This window comes from Raphanus sativus, chromosome 9, assembly GCF_000801105.2.
Source record: "Raphanus sativus cultivar WK10039 chromosome 9, ASM80110v3, whole genome shotgun sequence".
Classification (NCBI taxonomy): domain Eukaryota; kingdom Viridiplantae; phylum Streptophyta; class Magnoliopsida; order Brassicales; family Brassicaceae; genus Raphanus; species Raphanus sativus.
In genome coordinates, this window is record NC_079519.1 from 3,523,118 (window position 1) to 3,543,487 (window position 20,370).

Below are 20,370 nucleotides of genomic sequence, written 5' to 3' on the forward strand. Positions count from 1 at the left end.
GAATATTCAAACATACATTAACAACTATTTCTTACTTTCCAAAATATATAATTGATAGAAATATTAATTATGTCCTAATTTATTGTATTTTAGTTGGTTATATAAAAAAATAAAAATTGTAATTTACATTATTGGTTATAAATACGGAACCTAAATTCAAATATAGTTATTCTGATTTTTTATAAAAGTATGATTTTAAATTTATAACTATTACTAAAATAAAAAAAATTATGGACCCTCTAAAATTTTGGACCCTGTTCGACCGCTCCACTTGCACGTGCTAAAAGACGGCCCTGTTCCGCGCATATGCACGGATAATCACCTAGTGAGAAACTATTGAAGAAAAAATACACATTTTTTTTTTGTGACCAACCCCATCATTCATTATGACCAACAAGGGAAAACGAAAAGATAAAATGAATCATTTTCATTAAATATTTCCGCATACTCTTTTCAATGCGTGTCTAGATTTTTCTTTTTGTAAAAATTTCCAGATACAAGATTCGACAACCGACAATACTATATGTCTTATGAAGATATACGCCTAACTGCATCATCTGAGTCGTCCTATGAAGATCTACGCCTGACCAGATTTACTTACACCATATTGAAGATCTCATGTAATCATTCTTTCCTTTCATAATATGCATAGTTGCCTAATAAATCGCGCTTTTTCCGGGACTTGAAACCTGGATTTGAGAAAATCTGCAATAAATTGCATAGTGTGGAAGTCGAACCTTAGACCTAGGTGTAGAAGCCTTTAGACCTTAACCATTAGGCTAAGGTGCTTCTACTACAAATAAACCATTAGGCAAAGAAAAAAAGTGGTGAATTTGTGTTGTTATATATGAAATTTCTGATGAGGTATAAATGTATAATACTCCCTCCGTTTCATTTTATTTGTCGTTCTAGATTTCGACACACAGATTAATAAAACATTTAAGTTTGTATATTAACTACACCTAACCAGATTTTAACCAATAGAAAAATAGCTTAGAATAAAAAATTAATAAATTTTGCATTGAAATCATAAATCGACATTTATTTTGAAACAAAAATTTTGCTCTAAAACGACATTTAATTCAAAACGGAGGGAGTATATTACAAAAGAATAATGTTTTCCCGTGTGCAAGTGTATTTAGTTTGGGAATGCGTTTATAAACGCTCCCCCAAGTTCGAATTCGGTTTTTAGCCAAAAAAAAAAAAAAAAAAAGTTCGAATTCGGCGAAGCAACGATTTTTTACGGTGCATCCATGCATGCATAGGTGTAAAGCAGGTTGAACCAGGTTCCTCCAAACCGGTGCTAGACTGCTAGGCCCAGTTTAAAATTGTCGGTGGGCTGGATTTCCTCTGTAGGGCTGACTTATGACTGGAATTAGTCGGAAGTCTCCACTGAACAAAAGCTATGGAAGAGATTAGGCGACAAGTCACATTTTATGGTTTTCTAACTTTACAAAAAGACAACTATTAAACCCTTTTCATTAGTGTTTCCTGTTAACTTGATTTCATATCATTATCATTAGAGACCATTAATTACAAGGGTTAAAAAGGTAAAAATGTCATCTTTTATCATTTTTGCATAGAATTATGTGAACGTCAACAAAAACTAACGCAATAAAACGTCTAAGAACATCTCTTAAAACTCTGTTTTTTCTTCTAATATAGAATAAAAGGAAATAGAAAATAAAATTATTTTAACCCTACTTTATTTTTTCTATAATGGAGTAATAAATAAACAAAATATAGATTATTCTATTTTTTTAAATAAACTCTATTATGGAGTGATATATAAAATTAGGTTGAATCATTTTTTTATTTTATTTCATTTTATTTTAGAGTAAAAATTGAGTGGAACTAGAAATGCCATAAGTAAATTTGAATGGATGGAGTATCTTTTTAAACCAATATTCCATGTTTTTCATATAGATGGCCTCCAAGGCTCCAACTAGTCAAACTTATCGAAAAACAATTGCCACATTAATCCATCAGTCATTCTCTATCTACTTCTTGTTACATACTATGTCTGTTACTTAAAAAAAAATATCACTTCAATATTTATTTTTTGTTAAAAATATTGTTTTAGAATTTCAATAGTACAATTTATAATACTTTTAATTTAATATTAATTATAAAATGTATTCATCTAATAATTAAATTTATTTATCTTAAATACTATCGATTGAACATATGTTATTAATTATTGGTTAAACAGATGTCATTACTATTCAAACGCATTTCAATTATTTTCTTAGTATGCGTAAAAGTGTCTGAATTCCTTTTTATGAAATGTAGAGAGTAGTTTTGTCCCTCGTTTTCCAAACTTTCAAACTATCTTGGAAAGGTGCTCGGGCTTGAAGTTTTGCTTCCCCATATAGCCATTCATATTTGAAGTTAAATTGTTATCGAGACCACATTTTCAGAATTTAAATAATAAAATATGGACTGTTTTTTTTATAAAAAAAAACCAAAGTGAATCTTATTCATATTTAAAATCTCTTACGTTAGTACTCCCTCCGTTTCATATTATTTGTCGTTCTAAGTCTTTGCGCAAAGATTAAGAAAACATTTAATTTTACATATTTCCAAAATAAAAATACTATTACCAATACACATCGACCAATATAAAAATAGAATAGAGAATATTTTCAATAAATTTTGCATTGAAAACCGAAAACGACACTTATTTTGAAACAAAAATTTTGCTCTAGAACGACATATAATTTGAAACGGAGGGAGTATCATGCAAAAGGAGTTTGAAATTTATGTTGCTGGTTGAAGTTTTCCCTTTTGTAGTTCAGAAGGTGCGAAATAAATAGAAACAATATTTTGTTAATCATCAAGTTTTACCATTTTGTGGAAAGATTAGGAATCATAAGTAAAAGTAGTTCTTGAAATATGTAAACACAAGAAAAATCTAGGGTTCATAGCAGCGAAAAGAGCCTTATTAATTTATCTACAAACATATATCACAAGCTCCTATTAAAACTAAACATAACATATCCACACATTAAGCCTTTTTACAAAAAGGAAAAAAAAACATACCCACACATCAGTACAATACTTATTATATATTACTGTAACTGATTAGATGTTTGCAAGAACATCTTTGTTTCAAGTATTTCATTTTAATTTTCTTAAAGTGGAAAAATAAAAAATTATTGTGTGGATCTCTCAAAGTACTAGGAAAAAATGAGGAACTTTTGTGTGGTGTTCAAGTATTCGGGAGATCATATATATATATATATTTTTTTTTTCTTTTTTGAACTACAAAACTAAAATCTTATAGTATATCAACATATATAATTTTCTTTTTGTTCAACCATTGATAAATTAAAAAAAAAAGGAAATTGGCCTAAACTTGGCCCAAACTCGAGTCCAATACAGAAGTAAGGACGCCTTTAGACCAGCCGCAACGGCGTCTCACACCAAATCCTTAGCTCGTTAACATATGTTAACACGTGTGGGAAATATTAAAAAAAGAAGGAATGGTAAGGATCAATCCTTAAATAAGGGGTTTACGGATCGAGTCCGTATCGACGTGGCATCTAGTCATTGGGCCGAGCAACGTAACGAATCCGTACCCCTTCGACTTCGCAGTCACCTTGTCGAGGATCAATAATCTCCGATTTCATCCTTCCGCCGAAGTCCCGCCGCATCACCAGCGAGTTTATCTGGCCGGATCCAAAAAATTCGAAGAAGAAGTCGAAGAAGCGATCCAGTTTCTTCGATCTGGACGAAGAATTCGAGGCTGATTTCAAAGGGTTCAAGGATGATGATTATTCTTCTTTTGACTGCGAAGATGTAACCTTCGCGGATGTGAAGAAGCCCTTTTTCTTCACTGCACCTACCAAACTCGTAGCTTCCCGTCCAACCACCTTTGCCACCACTGGTAACATATTTTCAGATATTCATAAAGTTTCAATTTTAATTCTAAAGGGTGGATGGATGATAAAGTTTCAATTTTAATTCTAAAGGGTGGATGGATGATAAAGTTTCGATTTTAACAGAGATAGGATGTGTGTGTTTTGCTAAAAAGTGTTGCCCTGTTTGATGTGTGTGTTTTGCTTCTCTGTTTCTTCAGCTATGGTTCATGAGAAGAATCTTTTGTAGCTTGAATCCATAAAAAATCAGTCAAAGATGAAACCCAATTCTTCTGTTCTCTGTACGAGTCTAATCCTTTTCTCTGTGTGTGTGTGTCTGCATTTGCCTTCCTTCTACAGAATTGCTAATGGTGTTGTCACTGCAGGTAAACGCTAGCTCTCAGTTCTGTGGAGTAGCGGAGATGATAGGACCTGTGGATTTTGAGAAGAGCGTTGATTACTGGCAACAAGACAAATGGAACGGACAGTTCCCGGTGAAGTGGCACACCATCAAAGACGTTCCAAACAGTCAGTTCCGCCACATTATATTGGAGAACAATGACAATAAGCCTGTGACGAACACTCGAGACACTCAAGAAGTAAGTCCTCTCAAGCTTTCTTGTGTTATAAGATACATCTTTTTTTTAAACCAACTTGCAGAATCACAACCTAAAAAATAACTACAGGTGAAACTAGAAGGCATTGAGATGCTGAAGATTTTCAAGAACTACGATGCTGAGACTTCAATCTTGGATGATTTTGGGTTTTATGAAGAGAGGGAGAAGATAATTCAAGAACGGAAGGCAAGAAGGCAGCCAAGCTTGCCATCTACAGGAGAGTAGGAGAAAACGAACATAAACCCGCTGCTGCTGCTGCATTGCAGACAGACTTTATCAAGAACATGTCTAAAAGTTTTGCTCAAGTCGTCCGCTTGGAGGAGGGAAGTTTTACACTGTGTTATAAATTTCATGGTATTCAGTTTCCAGCTTCATAGATTTCACTGTTGTTATGTTTTAGGATTTTGTATCAATCGCTGAAAATTGTTGGGTTTTGTGGTTTTGTTACAAAACGCTAAGGACTCTAATTAGAGTAACACCATTGGACTTGATCATTTTGATTAAGTCCTTAACTATTCAAAAAAACAAAAAACAAAAAAATTAATGCTAAACTAATCTTAAGGACTCCACAATGGAATCCACCATTGTGGATGCTCTTAGAGCCACTGTCAGAGCGTGGGCTCTTGAATTTTCAGATCGAGAAACATGCAGAAAAGAGAGAGAATCAAACACCGAGGGGATCTGCTTGATACACCGACGATTCCGTAGATTTCCTTGGTAGATTTCTCTGACGAGAGTTAGACAACATATATAATTAATCTATAAGTTTCATTTGTTATTCTTATTCCTCGATCGCAGTCCCTTCCTAGCTATCTTCAACAAATCACGAAGCAGAATGCTTAATTTATTTATTAAACATTTATGATTTTATTATTAAACAAACCTTTCATACATATTGAGTAGCTTCATAGCTGATGCTACTACACTTAGCTTCTCAAACATAAAAACTTCCTCATGACACACATATCTCTTTACAAACTCGGACAAGGCGTCTCCTTAGTCTTTATTTATAGTAATTTCAAAGACAGAACTTAAAGGCAAACACACAAATATAATTAGGGATATATGGGATTGAGACAAGAGAATTCATCCTCTATTCTTCGGACATGAGATGTGCATCGATCTCTTTGGAGACCTCGACGGCAAACTGGAGGAGAGTCTCAGGGTGAGCCACCTCCTCACTAATTTTCTCGTACTCAAAGTGCCAATGTAAAATACTTCCAGGTTCACCTTCATTAGGGGTCACTTGAAAGGTGATCAAGAAACTCTTGTACTCGTTCATTAAATCACCCTCTAACACCCTGTACGTGGCCCGATTGTTCTCCGGGTCTATTGACTCGATCCTCTCTTTCATTACTCTTGCCTCCCCATCTGACCATATATAGCATATTGACACATTATTATAGGTTTGAGATTGTTATAAATCTTACATTTGAATAAGAGCAGACAATATATATGTATGGATCAATCCACCCGTTTCAAATTAATTTTGATTCAAAAAGTTAATACTATATTTTAAAATAGATTCCCTATGCATGTATTCATATAACAAGAGAATTGTAGCGTTGACTTGCCGTGAAAGTAATTCCAGGTTACGATAGCACCAACTTGGCCAATTTCGCCTTCGTGCAGCTCAAAGCCCTGAACTAAGGATGGAGAAGCAGAGGGGATACGGTGTTTCCCGACAAACATGCCATGCACCTTCTCCGGCGAAGATTTTACCTCCACGGTTGTCTCAATGATCCCGACCAAACTTGATGCTTCTGCCATTTTTGATCTCTCGGTAAATTGCAAAAGTGTCTTTAGGGTTTTGTTTTTGTTTTGAGTATGAATCTGTTCCCTTCTAAGCTGTTTAACCCCTTTAAATAGAAGAATTAATGAAGCGAGAAATACACTGGAATTTATTTTATTACCGATAATTTTGATTAGTTCTTACTTCTCTTTGATCACGTTAACCTATCTGGTGCTAATTGATAAGACTGGATTATAAGTAATTAATAAAAAAATGTAAACGGTAAAGCTATATAAAATATCATTCGTAGCTCGTTCATACACATTGAATGAGTACTATTAGTGGGAAATCAGTCAGTTCGTGAGTCTTAAGATAATAAGACAAAATGATACAGGTTTAGGGTTTCATAAATCATGAACCATATTCGTTAACGTTAGAGCATCATTATTGGTAGTCCTTAGGATTAGATCCTTAATATACATATATGTATATGTATATATTGTATAAGCGTATATATATGTTTGCTAAGGACTTTACGGAAACCAAAGTCGAAAGTCCTTATTTAAGGAACTTTCGGTTTTGGTTTCCGTAAAGTCCTCAGCACACATATATATACGCTTATATAATATATATATACATATATGTGTATTAAAGACCTAATCCTAAAGACTACCAATAATCTTGCTCTAAGAGATTATGTAGTGCAACCATCGGTTTGCATCTACGATAATACATATTGTTTTGTGTCGATCTAGACAGAAAACATAGTACAATTCGAAGCTTGGAAGAGTACATTGATGATGAACCTAAGATTGGTATAGCGGCATGTAACTAATCTAATTTAAAAAGACAGATCATTCAAATTATTCAATGACACAATTCATTTCAGTTTTAAATTGATAAATTTCTTGAAAAGTTCTTACTCCGAAAATAGAAAGATTTTTTTATCGATTTATTCTTGGGTTCACGGGTGAACCTCTAGGTTCACCAACCAATAGGATTGTGTCATTTAAGATTCAATATCTTTTAAAAAAGGAAACAAAATATTATCGAATTATATTATACTTTTAAAATAAAAATTAAATAAAAATTATATTAATCACAAAAAAAACTTTTTAATCTAAAAAAAATATTTTCATGAAATATTTTTAACGCTCCCAACAAACATTAAATCTTAGACTTTTGGATAAATCTTAAATTTTAAGATTTATCCAAGAATTTCGGATTTATCCAAGGGTTTAGGGTTTACCCAAAGGTTTAGGATTATGATTTAGGGTATAGTTTTTTTGTTGATTGTGTTATAAATAGTTTTTTTTTAAATCAAAGTTTTATAATTTATCCAAAGGTTTACTAAAGGATTTAGGGTTTAACATTTAGAGATTAGTGTTTTTTGTGGTATTAATTTATTTTTTGAAAAAAATATTTATTTTTTGAAAAAAATATTTATTTTTTGCATTTTTAGTATTATTTTATTTATTTTTACTTTATTTTTTATTTTTAAAATGTAATATAATTTGACAATTTTTTTTCCTTTTTTAAATGATGTCAAGTTTGAAATAACTAAATCCTATTGGTTGGTGAATCTAGAGTTTCATCCTAGGGGGTGAACCCAAGAATAACTCTTTTTATCAAATAAAATATCTCTGGATAATCCCTAAATGATCATTCTGTCAATCCTGCAAGATCATATCTTTTGTAAATTGATAACACGTTATAACATAATATTAAAAGATCAATAAGCATTATTATAAATCGAGAAAGATTGTATATTTGGAAGCTGTATTCTCTTGAAGTGGAACAGAAACCAAAATTAATAATTTAAAATATCTCCCATTCTCTCTATAAAGTAAGGTCGGAATTTGATTTTAAAATATTTGATCACTAACCAATAGCTCACAGTTTTGACTTTCGAGCAAATAAACATATCAACCCTTATTATTGTAAATTATAAAATTATACTCCAGGCAACGTGTAGACAAAATTTTGAAAATTATTTGGTAAAGTCACCATCGGATATTGATTTTAAAATTTAAATTTGTAAAGTCTAGGGAGAATTGGTATTAATCAAATCAAAAAGTTATTTTTGTCCATTTTGATGGATCATGTTTTAGTTTATGGGGCTACTAGATATTTTATGATGAAACCAAAAGATAAAAAGTGACTCTAAACGTAAATCACTCATTTGATGCTCCTATATATAAATTTCAAATTGTCAATTATAGTCACTTAGATATGATGCGCGTTGTATGAGGCTATATATACCAGCGAAGTATATATATGAATTGATTATATCATTTGAGATAAATAAATTTAACTATTAATGAAGTGGTTTTGTGTATGTATCGCATGAATTGATTATGAAAAGTATAGAGGGTACACGATGACTGAATTATTTATGTATCATATAAAAAGTTCTTTTTTGGATAAACATCATATTAAATGTGGTTGCGCTGAAAACATCCTTTCTTGCTTTGTAAACTCTACTTACTGGTTAATCAATTAGGCGTTCAAAAAAAAAAAGATTCAGATAAATGTATGTAGTCAAAAAAGGTTGCTTGCCTAAATCCAAATGAATTTGATAAGTAAATCTTCATCTTATGTTCACCGTCAGACTGGACCATCTCAAAGTTAAAAAAATACATTTCTCAACCAAATCATTTCTTACCTCAAAACACCCAAAGTTAACTAGCATAGCATTATTACTATTACTGTTCATAAATCATCAGGACGATCTATCAAGCCTATAATAAAAAGTTTAAAACACATGGCTCACAGAGAAGCAACCGATATACTCAAAGCAATAACAGTGACTGATTTTTTTGGTTTAAACAAAGCAATAACTATACGGCCGCACGGTTCTTCAGTGATTTGAACGCTAAAAGCACCTCAAATGGTGATACTTTTAGAATATCTTAGTAATTAAAAAAAAAAGAGAAACTAGAAAAGTTTTCAAAACACATACTTTTAAATCTATATTATTAAAAGAGAAGTACCCATATAAAATACCTCTGAGTTTTCGATGTTAATTACAATGGTATGCCACTGACATTAAATAATACTTCCTATTTTAATGATGTCTTTTTTCACTTAGATTAATGTGTTTTCTAAAATTATATTTAAATTAAATACACAATTAAATGATACTTCCTATTTTAATGTTTTGTCTTTTCCACTTAGATAGTTAGATTAATGTGATTTCCAAAATTAAATTTGAATTTAATACACTTCATTAACTTCTCCATTAAATCAATGTCAAATTTTTTTAAAAAATATATGATTTTATTAGACAAACAATTCTGGAAATTATAATATCAATTTTTCATTTAAAAATCTGAACGAAAAAAGTATTAGCAAATTTGAACCGAAACTAGATAATATCCAAACTTGGTATCTAGAGAACCATAACCAAACTTTATCCGAACGAAATATTTTGGATATTTGAATATATTTAAATCATATTTATATACTTCAATATGTTAGCTATTTTTCGAATTAATCTCTAAGATATAAGTTATTTTAAGTTGTTTAAAATATTTGAAATATAAAAAATAATCAAAAGTTAACATTTAAAGTAGATAAACAATAATCAAAACATCAAAAATACTTAAAATATATATTTATTCTTCATCCAAATATTCAAGTTAAACCTATTTTTAATTTTTAACTTAGGTACTTTGGCTTTAGATTTAGAGAAATTTAAAGATATATAAATTTTGAAAATTTAAAAATAGTTTAAACGGGTTATCAAATCCGCAAAGATCTGAATCAAACCGGAACCAAAGGTTATAAATACTCGAATAGAGTTAGAATCTTTAAACTCAAAAAAACTCAAATCCGAATAAATTTTAACCGAATTCGAGTGGATATCCAAATATCCACCTCTACCTTAGTCAATATAAAACGATCAAATATTACAAATATACTATTTAGTATAAATAAATAAAAACTAAAACTAAAAATTAATACCCGTGCGGTCGCACGGGTCAAGATCTAGTACATGTTATAAATTCTCTGCACAAATGTCAGTTTATAGGTAAACTTAACACTTCGATTTATTTAAATAAATAAATTTTATAAAATTATTAGTTATAAACTCTCTGCACAAATGTCAGTTTATGTTACCCACATTCCTAATATCACTTTTCATGTTTACCTTAATCACATTCAATTTCATTTTTAAAGAGTTAAATAAACAACTAGGGTTCATTAGTCTAGATTTAGTATTTAGAATTAAGTAGAGAGTTTTTGGAATGTGGGTGTAGGATTTTGAGAAATATATAAATAAATACCTAATTTTTAGAAAAAATTATAAAGAAGTTCAAATTCGAAAATTTAAATTTGGAAAACTATAAAAAGAAATTATCTTTTCTTATCTTTTTAATTTTTTAAATAATTATTTATATTTATATATTTACACAGCAAGATATAAGAATATTTTGAGAAGAAGCAATTGTTATTTGTCTTTCATATAAATGCAGAGTTACAAGTTTGGTTTGCAGAGGCAGTTTGAGTCTGTTATAAGTTGATGACAAAAAAGGATTTTAACTCTTTAATGAATAACGTAATTTTAAAAATATTTCTTCAATAAATGTAAACATGATTAACGATACCAATAATACCAATAATACAGTAAAAATGAAAATTTCCATTATTTATCCAGTTACCGGTGCGAGATTTAATTCATTGTATTTGATGAACAAAATATCGTTCAATTCTTTGACGTTTGCTCACTCATTACTCTATATATAGAGGCTAAGGAAATCAAAAAGATAACTCACTCCTCTCTAAAAATCCTGACATTTTCCTAAAGTAAGCAAAAATCATGGCAGAAGCTACTACTTTGGTGGGAAAGCTTGAGGCAGATGTGGAGATCAAAGCTTCTGCTGGAAAGTTCCATCACATGTTCGCAGGAAGACAAGGCGAATGGCTTAAAGCAACTCCAGGCAAGATCAAGAGTTGTGAGTTACTAGAAGGCGACTGGGGCAAACTCGGTTCAGTGGTCATGTGGAACTACGTTCATGGTAAGTCATTGGATTCATTATACACAGTCTCATATACATATATACTAGGTGCTGACAAAAAAACCATTTTCTTGTATATAATTTCGTTTATTATAGTGTTACAAAAAAAAAATTCGTTTATTATTATAAGAATATTTCCTTTTTATTATATATGTATTTGTAAAATATAAGAAAGGAAACTAAAATTAATAATTTAATTGGCATAAACTATTAAATACTAGTATTTAATAATGGCAAATATATATAATATATTAGTTTATTAAGAGTGTTTCTTTAATTAATCATCATAAAAATTAACGAGAGCAAGTTATATGTATAATTTATTTTTTATAACCATTGGATTTTAAACCGAAATCTGAACTGTTTTTTTAATATATAATCTCATTGTGAATCTCGTAGTAACAAAAGCTGCTTAGAACAAAAACAGATCTCACTCAAATCTTGATTGAAAAGTCTATGAGAGTATTGAGTCAATGCCCCAACCTATATAAGCAAAAGCTTAACAACTGGTGCAGATGGAGAGTCAGCAATGACCAAGAAGAGAGTCGAGGCAGTGGATCCGGAGAAGAACCTGATCAAGTTCAGAATTGTAGAAGGTGATGTGATGAAAGATTTCAAGAGTTTTGTGTCCACAATCCAAGTGATCCCTAAGAATGGAGAGCCTGGTAGTGTTGCGAAATGGCAGATGGAGTACGAGAAAATAAGCGAAGATGCTGGTCACCCTGAAACTATCCTCCAGCTTGCTGTTGAAATTTCAAAAGATATCGATGAATATCTATTGGCAGAAGAATAGACGGTTACTCTTCGTGTGTGTGTTGTGTGAGTCTTTAAGTCTTTAAAGCTGCAATAAATAATGTGCAATAAATAATGTGCAATAAATAATGCAATCTTTGAAGAACGGAAAAGACCTTTCTCTCTCATCTCATCTGCTTTCTCTCCCGACTTCTCATTATCAGATAAGCTTTTGGGTCCGACGTCTCCGGCGCGTGCGAGCGCGTTCTCCGGCGTCGGCTCCCCCTTCCTCCTCCCTTTACTCTTTTCTCTTTGCTCGTCCGGGATCTATCCCTCTCTGCTGCTTTGCTTTTGGTTCTGGCTCCGGAGGTTCCTTTGGGTTAGGCTCCGCTCGAGAGGATGCTTGGCCTGTCGTGAGCTTGCTGGTGTTTGGAGTTGTGGCGCAGTGGGTGTTGGGTTGGGTCTTGGAGGAGTCGGATTTTAGGGACAGTCAAGTGGATCTTTGCCCTTGCGAGACGACAGTTCGACGAGGAGGTTTTCGAGGCTTCGTTTTTCAGATCTGGTTGTAGATCCGGTGGTCTACTTATCCTTGGTTTGTGGCGGAGTGGTGGTGGTCGTGAGACTCTGTCTTGTTCTCGGTGTCGAGGAAGGACAAGCCTCGTGTGACCTTTGCCGTGGGTGTTTTGGAGGTTGGTCTACTCGAAAGCGGGCTTAGCCGGCGGTGTTGGCGCGTGTTAGCCCCTCCGGTGGTGGTCCGTAGTGGTTCGGATTGTCGCGGTGTCGGTGAGGTCGTCAATGGCCTATCTGAGGCGACATTTCGAGTCCTCACCCATTCCTCTTTCCTCTTCCGGTTCCTTGTCTCCAGTCATGCCGTAGAAGCTCGTCGACAAGCTTCTCGGTGTTTAAGCTCTTGTCTTTCATTGTTTGTTCGGAGTCGTTGTCACCGGCTCTGTTTCCTGTCCGCAAGAGGTTTCCGTTCTCCGGTTCTCGGAGGCGGCGTTGGGCTTGGCATTAGAGGCTCGCGTGGTTTGTGGGTTTTCTTTTGCTTTGGTGACTCCTAATGGTGATTCAACGCATCCCGATGCTTCAGCCTTCCCTTGGCGGGTTCGAAGTAGTGTTGTTTCAGTTTCTTTTGCAGGTTCAGAGCTTTATTGGTTTCAGGGTGTTACGGTAGTCTCGTCCCGTCTTTTTGCTCTCCGATTTGGGCTTCTTAGACCTTTGGGTCTTTTAGGCTTAGTTCGGTTATGGCGCTTGTGGGGTTGTACAGCGGGATTGGAGCATTTTTCCGATGGTATGTCTTCCACTCCCTTCTTCATTAGCGTTATGTGCTTCACGGTGGTGACGATTATAAGCTTCGGCGAGTTCATCGAAACCTAGCTACTCCAGAAACGACGCGGGGACTCCCGGCATCCTCGGTAACGAGGAGAACCTCACTTCTTCGTGGTTTTCGTTAATGGTTGAGAACAGGATTCGATTTCTAGGTTTATTAAAAACACTCTAGCGGAATGTGCCGGGTTTAGTGGGTGGGCGAAGCTAGTTGTTGTAATATATAGGCATGGAAGCTTTTGTTCGAGTCGAGTTTGTAATCGAAACTAAATCCCGTTTTTACGGATGATTATAATATATTTTTATTAAAAAAAAAAAAAAAAAAAAAAAAAAAAAAAAAAATAATGTGCAATGTCCGACTTTGGGTACGAGGTATATGTATAATAATGTGTGTGTCGACTAATGCGTGTATGTATAATATTACGGCCGAGTTATGTTTGAAGTTCTTAGTTTGAATCGACGTGTAATAAAAGCAATTAAAGCTGCCTACAAGACTGTTTTAAGTTTATGTTTGCTTGTATTTGATGTACTTTGTTAATAATAAAGGACATTTGGTACATTAATAACCTAGAATATGAAAATGTCAAAATAGCGTATGTAGATTTTTGATTTCTGTGGAAGATATTTTTGGAAAATAGCCAAAATCTGCCTCTTTGCCATTCAAATGTACAATGAGCCATGGCCAAAATGTTTTCATCGAGTGCCGCCTTCCAAATAAGAGGTGGTGAAGAAGAGGCAGATTTATCATTGAAATTAAGGAGAAAAACTGAAGTTATCTGAAATTTAAAAAGAGTTTAGGGAAAATCTAGGAACATGAAAATATATACGTACATAAAAACAACTCTTAACAAAACTAATACAAAATAGTAAAGGATTGTTCGTTTATCGGGAATTTGATCCTATAACACAAAACTATTATTAACTATATTAATAGTTAGATTACACCCTGTACAATATAGTGATACATATTAATTGTCATTTCATCCCTACATCTAGGTTTGTGTAGGATTATTTTTTTTGTTTATGTTGTAATTATGGTTTGAGAAATTTTGCTTTTACCACATTTTTAGTGTCATTAATCAATCATGTTTATCTTTGTTAAAGAAACATTTTCAAAAATAAAGTTTCTATTTAAGAGACAAAAGACTATTAAACTCTCGTTTTACAGATATATAAACATAAATAACTACTTAAAAAGTAAAAAAAAATATAATATTTTTATAGTTTTCAAATTATAACTTTTCAAATTCGAACTCTTTTATAAATTTCTTTTAAATTTCTTTTTTGCAAATTTTCTTTTAGAGATTTTAATATTATTTTTGAATCTATTTTCTATAAAAATAAAAAAAAAGAATTTATGTATCTATTTATATATTTACTAAAATCATAAACTCCACGTTCCAAAACTCCATATCTCAAATAAAGGTAAATGTGGTTAAGATAATTATGAAAAATCATATTAGAAATATGGTAGTCTTGATAATTTCTCATAAATAATTAATTAATTACATAATAAGTCAATTCACTTATCGATAATTGATTTTAATTTGAAATCATAAAAATAATGAAAATATCAGCACCATCTAATATTGGGCCACTCCGTGAATGATATTTTTTATAATTGTCTATGTATTAGTGAAGTGAATTATTAATGAATGAATTAAGTTTTACATTGGTAGTTGAAGAAACAATTAATTAATACTCCCTTCGTTTTCAATTAATCCATGTTTTAAAAAAAAAATTTCAAAATATGTATTTTACATCTTTAATACAATTTTTAATATATAATAATAATAAATTGTAAATTTCAAGAAAATCAATTGTATTTATCAAATTTTGATTGGTTGAAAGTTATTGAAAATGATTAATCACAAAAGACTATACATTTAATACTAATACTTATTGTGTTTTATTAATAAGTGTGAAAAACTCAAAACACAGATTAATTTAAAACATAAGGAGTATACAAAGAAACAAGACCAATATGAACAATTCCATCAGTTGACTAAAAAAAAGAACAATTCCAACGTATTTTCAAATTCTTAAATTTTAAGGTACTTTATCTCCAATAAAATTTCAAACCTTCAAATTTTGAAATTTTGAATAGCTATTCAAAACCTAATAAATAATATTTACGTTTCATTTTAGTCAATAAAAATATTTAACCTGCCTATAATTTTACTAATATTAGTTACATAGTTTTACTCTTTTGCATCATATTAATCTTTATAATTATATTTTGCTTAAATATTCAAATATATTATTATTAATACATTAATATGTAAATATGTTAAAATCAAAACCAAAATTACTAATATAAAAGAATACTAGTAAAATATAAATATTAGGTGTATGTATAACCATTACGTAACTCTATTTCTAGTTGATATATATTTTTAAGAAACTAGTGATTTTTTATTGTTTAGCTATAAAAATTTAGTGTCTGTAATGAATTACTCCCTCTGTATCACATTAAGTGGTGTTTAAAAAAATTCTTTTGTTCCAAAATAATTGATGTTCTCACTATTCTATGTAGAATTTAATAGCATTTGAATTTTGTGACCAACTACAAAATGATGTTTTTTTTTATTGGTTGAACTATTCTCATTTAATGATATTTGTATATAACCAGTGTACATTTTATAAAAGTTAGTATTTTCTTAATCTACGTGCTAAAATCTTAAACATCACTTATAGTGATAGAGAGAGAGAGTATTATTAATGATTTTTTTTTAAGACTACCATGTGATATATAAAAACATTTAAACATATTTATTTTTTTTCGTTGGAACAACCCATATTCAAATCGTCATTATGAGGATATCTTTCCTCGAAATGAAATTTATAGCTAGAGATGACCTTTGGTGAGTTGAAAACCCAAAACATAATAAAATCAATATCATGATTGTTTTCGTGGCCCCGTGGTGATCAGGGGCTGTCTCTCTTTATTTCCTCCTTTCTCCGTCTCTCGTCTTTGTTTGTTTCCCCTCCTTTCTCTTTTATTTTCATGTCGTAATAAGTTAAATTTCACAACATTAAAATAACTCAGAAAATGGTATAAATTTTAATATTTACACCCAAAAAAATATCTTCTCTGCAGAAACTACAACTTTAGGATGTCTTCTTTGGTTAAGGTAATTCTGAACTTATAGAAAGATTTAAACTTATTTCTAAAGAAGAGTAGGTTAAGGTAATTCTGAACTTATAGAAAGATTTAAACTTATTTCTAAAGAAGAATACAGTCTACGTATAGATTTTCTCTTCGATATTCAGATAGATCCAATAGATAAGGTTCAGATGCACACGACCATATGAAAAAATGTAATAAGATACATTCAAACTTAAATTTCTTAGCAACCCAAAACTCACCTACCATCAAACCATGATCACATGTCTTTAATCTATATATAATAGCAAACCTGTTTTTTAACCAATGACGTCATCTATTTTTTATAGGAAAAAAATCGAATATCAGACGATGGAGTTTGTTTGGACAAGATAATCTAAGATCATCATCAACACTGGTGGCTTAAAAAAAAGTGCTAAAAGGTAAATTTTTTTTTTCTGAGTGAATAAAAAAAAAAAATTTAAAAAGATCAATTGTGGGTCGCCACGCATCATGAAGCCCACAAAAAACCCAACACACAGACGCTTAATTAAGCGATGTTTTCCTTCTGTTTCTTCTCTCTCCTTCTTTTCTTTAATTAAAATATTGTTAAGCAACCATTAAACCACCCTGGTTAATGGTGCTCTAATGGCCTTTATTTTGTTTAAGATAAGAGTATGACGTCTTTGAGTCAATCGGCATCTTCAGACCTTATCGATTCAATTGTCGTCTTCAATTCACATGTCATAGCTCCTCAAAGTCCCGCTTACACAAATTGGATAACCGTTATTATCTCCTTCAAGAGTCATCTCTTTTCACAAACTTATTAATAGAATTAACAGTACAGGTTTCAGTTTGTTGTAGTAGTTCATTCATCAGATGCTCTCATTTGCTCCTTCTCCCTCTTCAGATTTTACTTTTCTCCGCTTCGTCAACACCCAAATCCGGTCATATGTTTTTTGGTGACAATTCATAGATGTGTTAAATCATTCTTACGTTCATCTTCTCGCAATCCATCTTTCCATCCAGAATCTCAAAATTGTTTCCGACATAAGCCATGCGTTTTATAAATGTTGCGACAAAAAGCAGCGATTGGGAATTACATATATCACCACGGCAAGTACAGAAAAATCAAGTCAACACAGATTTTCTTATTCAGTCAAACCCAAAAAGTAGGACGCTGAAAATTAATAACGAGTAACCACACCGGTAACTCCGCTTAATGTCTCTCTCTGACTCTGATAATCTTTTAGCTGACTGTTTTTAGTTTCATATCTATAAGTTTGCTTCTCTTTTCACCGTTTGGTATTTGAATGTCTCTGTGATCCATTCTCTTTTTGAATGGTTAGTAATGTGGAGAGGAGATGGGGTGAATTGCATCTTATTTTTTGGACGACCAATCCGCTTGTGACTTTCCTTTTCTCTCTTCTCTTTTGCATTGCAGTCTACTCAATTTTCATTGTTTCATATTTAGTTTCCTAATTCTGTTTCTTTAGTAATTGATTCGCGATGTTCACCAGAAGAACTCATATGCATGTGCATGCGTTTAAGTGGGGAAGTTTGTACTTGAAGAAGTGTAAAGATCGTCAAGTTTCTATCAGATTTCAATATTTACAATGCTAAAAATCATTGCATTACAATAAATATGAATCTATTCGTAATGTAATTATCCTGCCATCTGTCCCTCTGTAAACTAAGACCACTAATGTAAACATATGAAGAAACCAACGATGTATGCTTTTTTTCTTGGACAGCACCAACGATGTGTTCATTAAGATGTTTATAATTTTACTTTTAGATCAGCCATGCATAAAACTTGTCATGAAAGCTCAACTAGGATGCAGAGAGTGTAGGCAAAGTGAACATTCTGGATAAGAGGAAGGTTTAGGTATCCCTTAATGCATAAACTATTTCTCCAGTATCCAGGCTGGGATCCCTGGTGAGAAAAGGAAAATTTAGTGTACATTATCATTGTTTTGGTCGTACGTAGGAGATTTTAAGAGTTATAAAAATATTTATTGCTATTTGTGGTTATAATTTAAGCTTTAAAATGTCTGAATTGGAATACTTATATGAATAGCTTTTAGTAATAATATTTATAACATAATTTCATTTATAGGTCACTTTCAAAATACTTTCAAATTGGAAATAATAATAAATAATTCTATTCTACTTTGTCCAGAGATTTGAAAATAGTACAGAATCTAAAAAGTTGTAATTGTCTAAATGAACTCTTGCAATTGTTTAAAGTTATTATTGTAGTTATTTAGATAAATATCTGTAACTATTTAAATGCCTCAACTTAATGATAACAGAACTTTTCGGGTCCCTATCAAATGCAGTAGTATATGAGATGTCGAACCAATCCTAGGTGATTTCAATGCACTGAGAATACAAATACATGCTTAATCTAAGTGCAAACCAAAAGTGAGATGAGTTTTAAACTAGAGCAATACTAAAATGCAGTAAAACAGTAAACTTTCTTTGATTATGAGATGGGAGAACTCATGGGAATAGGGATTAGATTTTGGGTGATCAAGTTTTGAACTAAAGGGGATGACTTTCAATCAATCTAGCAATCTTAGGCCTAGGCACAATACTAAACAAGCTCTATCCCTAGATGAATATTCATTTGCTAAAGCAACTCAAGCATCAAATCCCTTTGGTTGAATATTACTAAAGCAATCATTAAAATCAAGCCTACTAGCCATCTTAACACCTTTAACAACAAATTCCTTTGGCAAAGTGTGTTAAGAGCTTAGAAGAGTTGACTCAGACATTTCATCAAACACCTTCCGGGTGTGAAATGTCTAGAGATCAACCTTTGAGAGGCCAACTCAAAAGAAGCAATAAGATCACTCTACTAGCAAGGAAATAGATAGATAAAACATAAAACCCTTTAGATCTAGCTTAATCACCCTTGATCTCCCTAACCCATGAATCCTAAAGTGGACTACTCACTAATCACCATGATTCCTCTCAAACCCATAAGAGATTCAAGCTTAATCATGAAAAGAAAGAAAATAAGAACTTAAAATAACTCAAGAACACAAGAACAAAGTGATGATTTGATTCAAAGGAAAGAACTTTTCACCAAAAGGTTTGTGTTTTCTCAAGAGATAATAAGATAATCTCATCATTTGGGTCTAAAAAGTATTTATATGATCCTTCCAAACCCTAATGGTTGATAATAAAAAGTCTAAAAGCCCTTAAAAACATTACAAATCGCACAAGTCAAAAACACGCAGCGGTGTCACGACCCTGCGGCACAACCCCGCTCCGGCCATTTTGCTTCGTTTCTCGCTGTAAACCCGAGCGGACTTGGTGACCCCGCTCCGTTCACTTGCTCGACCCCGCTCTGACCTCCACACCGGTGTTGTGACACCGCTGCAAGACCCCGCTCCAGCCTCATCACCTCGCTTCTCGTCGTCAACCCGAGCGATGTATAGAACCCCGTTGCATCAGACTGCTCTACCCCGCTCTAGACACCACATCGGAGTCTTGTACCCGCTCCAAGCACCCCGCTCCAGCCACTAACTTGCACAATGCCCGTCTTTCACCTCTTTTGATCCATAACTGACCTCAAACACCTCCAAGAACTCCATAGCATGCTCCAACACCTGATAAGGACTTATGCATGCAAAATACAACCTAAAAATGCCTAAATCCTATTCTACATGATCAAAATATGCAAGATATCAAAGCTAAAAACATACAAATGCACAAGATATCACTTAACTACCACAATCGTTTGTACACACATAAATTATTTGTATATTTCGCATTATAATAATAGAAAGAAGCTTTTTTATAGCGTCTAAATATATTTTTTTCTAGGAAAATAACTTATTACTCATTCATTATCTAAACTGATGCTTCATAAACATCATGATTACTCATTAAATTGATATTTCACCTTTGTTTAGCGAGTTAGACAAACTTTAAATATTAATAATTGATTATGTAAAAATGTCCT

The 20,370-nt window shown here is 32.2% G+C and overlaps 3 protein-coding genes across 4 annotated transcripts; 2 read left to right on the forward strand and 1 right to left on the reverse strand.

Moving 5' to 3' along the window:
• Positions 1-3,424: 3,424 nt before the first annotated feature.
• Positions 3,425-4,929, forward strand: LOC130500421 (YTH domain-containing protein ECT3-like). 2 transcript variants are annotated; one of them, XR_008939052.1, is made up of 4 exons: positions 3,425-3,889; positions 4,082-4,162; positions 4,247-4,459; positions 4,547-4,929. XR_008939052.1 is itself a non-coding variant. In XM_056995481.1 (3 exons), the coding sequence occupies exons 2-3, from the start codon at positions 4,283-4,285 to the stop codon at positions 4,700-4,702; spliced, it is 333 nt and encodes a 110-aa protein (XP_056851461.1). In that variant the 5' UTR covers positions 3,430-3,889; positions 4,247-4,282; the 3' UTR covers positions 4,703-4,929. The 2 variants fall into 2 exon arrangements, 1 of the variants encoding a protein (XP_056851461.1); XM_056995481.1 differs by lacking the exon at positions 4,082-4,162 and having other exon boundaries at positions 3,430-3,889.
• A 395-nt stretch (positions 4,930-5,324) lies between these two features.
• LOC130500420 (MLP-like protein 28) lies at positions 5,325-6,308 on the reverse strand. The gene is made up of 2 exons (XM_056995480.1): positions 6,052-6,308; positions 5,325-5,848 (listed from the first exon to the last, which is right to left on the reverse strand). The coding sequence occupies exons 1-2, from the start codon at positions 6,245-6,247 to the stop codon at positions 5,571-5,573; spliced, it is 474 nt and encodes a 157-aa protein (XP_056851460.1). The 5' UTR covers positions 6,248-6,308; the 3' UTR covers positions 5,325-5,570.
• Positions 6,309-10,962: 4,654 nt separating this feature from the next.
• On the forward strand, positions 10,963-13,854 carry LOC108834815 (MLP-like protein 31). Its single transcript, XM_018608138.2, has 2 exons — positions 10,963-11,230; positions 11,746-13,854. The coding sequence occupies exons 1-2, from the start codon at positions 11,032-11,034 to the stop codon at positions 12,021-12,023; spliced, it is 477 nt and encodes a 158-aa protein (XP_018463640.2). The 5' UTR covers positions 10,963-11,031; the 3' UTR covers positions 12,024-13,854.
• The last annotated feature ends 6,516 nt before the right edge of the window (positions 13,855-20,370 follow it).

Bases quoted from the DNA above. Each gene is read 5' to 3' on its own strand.
- LOC130500421 (XM_056995481.1), top strand. From the start codon at position 4,283: ATGATAGGACCTGTGGATTTTGAGAAGAGCGTTGATTACTGGCAACAA. The intron at 4,460-4,546 runs GTAAGTCCTCTC...AAATAACTACAG, and splicing joins ACACTCGAGACACTCAAGAA to GTGAAACTAGAAGGCATTGA.
- LOC130500420 (XM_056995480.1), bottom strand. From the start codon at position 6,247: ATGGCAGAAGCATCAAGTTTGGTCGGGATCATTGAGACAACCGTGGAG. The intron at 5,849-6,051 runs GCAAGTCAACGC...ATATATGGTCAG, and splicing joins AACCTGGAATTACTTTCACG to ATGGGGAGGCAAGAGTAATG.
- LOC108834815 (XM_018608138.2), top strand. From the start codon at position 11,032: ATGGCAGAAGCTACTACTTTGGTGGGAAAGCTTGAGGCAGATGTGGAG. The intron at 11,231-11,745 runs GTAAGTCATTGG...CAACTGGTGCAG, and splicing joins CATGTGGAACTACGTTCATG to ATGGAGAGTCAGCAATGACC.